We start from the raw sequence: 5,354 nt of genomic DNA, 5'->3' as shown, positions 1-5,354 counted from the left end.
GCCTTTACATGTTACCTCTATAATTGCAGTTGAAGAAGTAACCTTTCTCCCTGTTCTTTCCATGAAAATGGACCACAGTGTTGTCAGATGAAGTGCCTCAAAACACAGCTTCTTTATGGGCTTAGGATTTTGCTTTTTATCAGTGTCTGGAGGGCTAAGAAAATCCCTTAAATTCTGTCAGGAATTTTAAATGCATGGTCAGTGTGTCTTGCTTTGACTGGGTGTACACAGGATTCCATTTGTACTTGGCAGATGGCCTTTGTGCAAGGTCATGGTTCCTGCGGTCCTCTGTGAACAGAACCTTCTGCTTTGCTTATTTAATTTGGCTAGTCATTGACAAAAGTGACCCATTTTGATTCTGACAACTTTCACATCCTCCAACAGGCCAGGAGGAGCTGTTTTGGCCCAGGGAAGTCAAGGGGTAGTGATATATATATATATATATATATATATATATATATATATATATATATATATAGAGAGAGAGAGAGAGAGAGAGAGAGAGAGAGAGAGAGAAATAGATAGATGGATAGATCTGGGTTTCACTCCTAATACGAATAGCAGCAGTAGATGGGCTGGGCCCAGTCCTTTAAAAATTGGTATCTCCCTTAATTCTCAAACCTGCCCAGGCAGGAGGGACACTGTCATCTCCATTTGGGTGGGAGAACCAATGCTCAGGGTAGTGGAGTAGAGGAGTCATAAAGTCTTGACTCTAGAGCCCATACTTTGAATTTACCATGTACCAATTTGTCTGGTAGAGTGTGTTCTCATACTGAGTGAACACACATACACGCACGCACACAGAGTTGGGTGACAAATTGGTTTATTCACAAATGACTCCCAGGAGTGTGCAGCTGGGAGCTAAGCAGGGGGCCGGAGGTGGTAGGGTAGGGCAGGAGTGGGGACTCAGCTGTGCAGGTAGTCAGGGGAAGAGGCCGGGCAGAGGTGCCCCCGGGTTTGGTCTTCTTGTTTGGGTCAGGACAGAAGGGCTCCTAGCTTGCCCCTGGGATGGACTGGGACTGTTTTCTGGATTGCAGGGAACTTGGTGGGGGCTGGGAGAGAGGGTGTTGGATAAGAGGACCAGCACTGGCTGGCCAGGCTTTGGTGAAGAGGAGCCTCAGCAACTGGGCTTCTTCCCACGGCACAGCACATTGGGATAGAACTGGTACTTCCTATTGTAGGTTTTCCGGTTTTTAGCAAAACAGTAGGCAGCAGTTTTATCACACTGACACAGCTGACTCCTACAGTAGCCCTGGTTTGCTGAAATTACAAGAAAATAAACACCGGATGGGAGTTTAATAGTCTGTGGCTTCTCTTGGGGGAGAGGACCGCGCAAATCCTCCAGATGCTCCTCGTCCCGACATTGCTGACAGATGGGGAGGCATGTCCCTGGCCCGGGGGAGCTAGCTCCAGCCCATAGCAGACACAGAGCCCTGCACACCACACCAGAAGACGCAGGTCTTCCCATTGGCCACTCTCTGGCGGGCAGTAAAGCCCCTCCAATCATGGGGTTGATTGTCATTGGCGAAAGACAGTTCCCCCCTTTCTCCTTGACAGTGATTGGTCTCTAAATAGCAGGTAACGTTGGTCTGGCCAATGAGCACGAGTCTGCTGGAGGCTTCTGGGAAGCATTCATTTCCTCCCTTGGAAAAGGGAATTGCACAGTGGGAAAGCCTGCTGGGGTGAGGCCCAGGTGCCTGGAGCTGCGGCATGTGTCTTGACTACACTTGGATTGTAGGGACCTGCCAACTCAGCAGAGCTGACGATGGGGAAAAGCAGCCCCAGGCCTGACTGCAGTTGGGAGAATTCGTACTGTGAGAGTCAGGCAGCACCAATAGCCGAACCAGTGCTGGTTTGGGCATCTTGTGTCTGGGCCCTAAAACCTGCTCACATACATATGGAGAGGTCACCATTGCAAGAGACAATTTCTGATCTTATGATTCATGTTATGGGTGGGAGTTTATGCCCTCTCCCAATTACACTGGACCCACTGTCTGGGGTCACTAAGCAGTCTTTCTGGCTGCCACCCATCTCCATCCTCCCCTTCAGATTCAAGCTTTCTCCATGTATGTGCCTCCACTTCCTCTCTCCACTTTGCTTCCCACCCATACCTAACCCACTCTAACCTGGTTTCGCCCTCATGCTCAAGGAGAGCACCTTCTCCTGAAGTCCTGAACAACCTTCGTGCCCCACAGTCTGGAGAAACCCTGTCCGTCTAATGTGGCCTCCTCTGTTAAACTGCTGCTGTTAATCATCTCCTCAATGGCACCTTGACCTTCTCACTCAGTCCTTTTCCCTGCTTTCTGTCAAATCCACTGGCCTCCTTCAGAGGCCTTGATTGAGCACACCCAACTTCCAGTTCTCCTCTGCTAAATCTGAGTATGTCCCCAGTCCGTACCCCACACTGAGCTGCAAGTGTTCATACTCAGCTGGCTGCTGGCCATTGCCCAGGGAGGGTGTCTGGAGACCCTAGTCTCTGAGTATTCTAATTAGAATAGTTCCTCTTACAACCCAGCAGAACAACATCCGGGATCTTTACCTCCACGGTACCATCTGCACAAATACCCACCCCAAAGCTCATTATCCCCATATCCTCCTCAGGCATCTCCAAGCTGATTCTTCCTCAAAATCATATAGTTGCTTCTTGATTTCATTCCACGCCCCTTCCATCCTGACCACCAGGGCTTTATGCCTGGCTGTTGCTCTTTTGTCTGCCATAGCTGGCTCCCTGGGCCCCATCCATCCTGCACCCAGAGTAAGTCCTCTGAAAAGCAAATGTGCTTCTGTGCAAAGGTGCTAATTAGCTCCCTGTGGCTTTAGGACAAAAGTAAAGACACTCTGGCCTGAAAGGTCTGGTTGATCTAGCCCCTGCCTTGCTCACTGGGCAGCACAGAATGACCTTCAGCCCCCTGGGTTCCTTGGCTATACTGTTGTTCTTCTGGGAATACTCCTACCCTCGTCTGACTCTGCATAGCTCGGCTGTCACTGCTTGCAGTGACATCACTTTGTGATCTTGGCTTTCTTGCTTTCTTCTCAAGGCAGTGACCATGTCCCTCTGTGTCCCTATCTCTTGTGTCTAGCACTGTACCTGGCATGGTGGGCAGGGAACAAATGAAAGAGGGAAAGTGGACTGGGTACAGGGCTTTCTTACCTTCACAGATGACTTTGCCTGCTTGGTATTTAAACCTGTAGCTCAGAAATTTTGTGCCACATCCACGTTTCTCCAGACGCTTGTAGCAACAGTCGTGGCTGGCACAGCATCTAGTAGAGGTTGTACCATTAGGGCTGCCTTCCTACAGCTCCAGGGGCCCTGGTGGCGCATCATCTCCCTCCCACCCTTGATCCTAGGCAGAGACACAATGGCTATAGAATAGTCTAGAGCAGAGGGTGCAGCACGCTGACGGCCTGTCCAGCTGGGATATCCCAGGACCTTTGTGTCGATGGGGCACCAGCTCTGTCCTTCCAGCTTCAGTCCTGCTGAGGCCAGAAGTGAGCACAGGGCAGGGAGGGCTGGGGTGGCCTCACCGATCCGTTGCATCCTTGGGGGTTCCTTTGCCACCCAGGCCACAGTGGCAACCATAGGCGCCATAATTGGTTGCACCATTCTTTTTTGTCACCGATGAGATCATGGAATTGAAGTTAAAAAGATCCCCCTGAACCCACATTAGGCCTGAAAGGAAATTGATAAATAGCTAATGATGGGGTGTGAGGCCCTGTGTCCTCTTTTTGTCTCTCTCTGCTTCTCTCCCCCGCCCCCATGGCCTCTATTCTATTCCCACTGGGAGAGGACTGTTACAAAAGGAAAGAAAACTTAGGGTTTGTATTCCTCCCCCCTCCCCCCTGGGGCTCCCCCTGCGCTGAGATCAATGTCAGCTCTTACCAAAGACCATAATCACTGCCAGTGCCAGGAGGGTCCTCATGCTGAGAGATTTGTGCAGGACGAGTGCAGATGGATTGGCCTGGGCTCCTCTCCTAGGTGGTCCTAGCTCCTGCCCTGGCCACTATTCTCTTGTCCAATTCACTGTCCTAGAGGGTACAGACCTGCTCTTGCATTGCAGTAAGTCCAGGGTGAACACCTCTGTCGCACCCAGTGTACCCAAGCATGACTCCGCCTGTGCGCTCATAATACCACCTCCTCACCCTCCACAGCTCTGTGGAATGGCTTTGCACATGTGCAGGCCCTCGGACCATGGAGACCCCCTATGAGACCTGAATGAGACCCCCCTGTTCCTCAACAGACTGAGAATTCCTGAGACACTGAACCAGCTTCACGCACCCATTTGGGAAATCCCTAAGGTCAGAGGTTGTGCCCCCCATTAGACATTTCACCCACATACCCATGCTCAATTCAAGCCTCAGAAATTCCATCCAATATCTGATCTGATTCCCAATAATTCTCTCCAGAACTAATGCAACACACTGCAAACTTTTTCAATCTCTCTCACACACACACACACACACACACACTTATTTGCACATGGATGCCTGTGCACATCTACCCAAGTAGTGCACACAGTCTCTTTATTTAGTCTGCTCACAAAAACCACACAACACGCTGTCCTTTACTTACCAAATTGTGCACAGGCATGCTTATGTCTACGTGAGCTCACACGCATGCACACATACAATCACACAACACGGCCATTCTCAAAGTAGCCAGTGAGCAGTGATTCTAATTCTTTCCATGGACTATTAGTTTCTGGGTATTTACCTCTCAGAAGATACTGGACTGGATAGCTCCAAATGACTCTTGTTTTTCCTGAATGCAGCTGCTCTTAAATAGCTGCACCCTCTGGGAAGTTGGGGGTTGGTGAGGCACGGGGTGGAGGTGGGAGTGTCCAATTGGTGGACTCCAAAATGCCCATGTGCCTGGGTAATCCCCTTCATTTCCCCCTCATCAGCTGGCAAGACAGAGTTGAGGACTGGAAAATCTTTCATGTCATGAGCTGATGCCAGATTAAATTTCAAGTCATGTTGAAGCCTTTTCTTTGGCTTAGCTCCCGACTGGGTAAATTTCCATAACCAGCCATGGGTGTGACCACCAGTCACCTTCCTGCAGCCACTTTGCCCATGGATGGGCAAAGTTCATGTACTATGGCAGGCACAGTGAATAGGACGCTAAATGTGGCATTGGGAAGTAGAAAAAGGGCATTTAGTGCTCTCCATTCATTTCATCAATCAATCATTCATTCCCAGGAAGTACATGCTAAGCCTCTGCAAAGTTCCAGGACCAATGCAAATCACCTGAGACTTGAAGAGACTCTACCCTAGTCCTGCCCGTGGGGTCCTGGGGCAAGGGTTGCATGGGGAGGATTCTCCTCCCCCCTAAGGGGAGCCAGAGCCTGCACCTGCTC

The 5,354-nt window shown here is 50.2% G+C and overlaps 1 protein-coding gene across 1 annotated transcript; it reads right to left on the bottom strand.

Annotated features, from left to right (window-relative positions):
- Nucleotides 1–806: 806 nt before the first annotated feature.
- Nucleotides 807–4,906, bottom strand: LOC124110084 (phospholipase A2, membrane associated). The gene is made up of 5 exons (XM_046469169.2): nucleotides 4,712–4,906; nucleotides 3,881–4,026; nucleotides 3,526–3,670; nucleotides 3,152–3,261; nucleotides 807–1,260 (listed from the first exon to the last, which is right to left on the bottom strand). Exons 2-5 carry the CDS (start codon nucleotides 3,918–3,920, stop codon nucleotides 1,118–1,120), a joined length of 438 nt encoding a protein of 145 aa, XP_046325125.1. The 5' UTR covers nucleotides 3,921–4,026; nucleotides 4,712–4,906; the 3' UTR covers nucleotides 807–1,117.
- Between the last annotated feature and the right edge of the window lie 448 nt (nucleotides 4,907–5,354).

Source organism: Marmota monax, unplaced genomic scaffold, assembly GCF_021218885.2.
Source record: "Marmota monax isolate L192 unplaced genomic scaffold, Marmota_monax_Labrador192_F-V1.1 WCK01_AAM20220418_F8-fsc00008, whole genome shotgun sequence".
In the NCBI taxonomy this organism is placed as follows: domain Eukaryota; kingdom Metazoa; phylum Chordata; class Mammalia; order Rodentia; family Sciuridae; genus Marmota; species Marmota monax.
The sequence above is the reverse complement of the archived record's forward strand: the minus strand, read 5'-3'. Positions and strand labels throughout refer to the sequence as shown.

What these genes read in the sequence shown, in the direction of transcription:
- LOC124110084 (XM_046469169.2), bottom strand. Translation starts at nt 3,920, where the DNA reads ATGAGGACCCTCCTGGCACTGGCAGTGATTATGGTCTTTG. An exon ending in GGCAGTGATTATGGTCTTTG is followed by an intron (nt 3,671 to 3,880) that starts GTAAGAGCTGAC and finishes ATTTCCTTTCAG; the next exon opens with GCCTAATGTGGGTTCAGGGG. An exon ending in CCCAAGGATGCAACGGATCG is followed by an intron (nt 3,262 to 3,525) that starts GTGAGGCCACCC and finishes AACCTCTACTAG; the next exon opens with ATGCTGTGCCAGCCACGACT.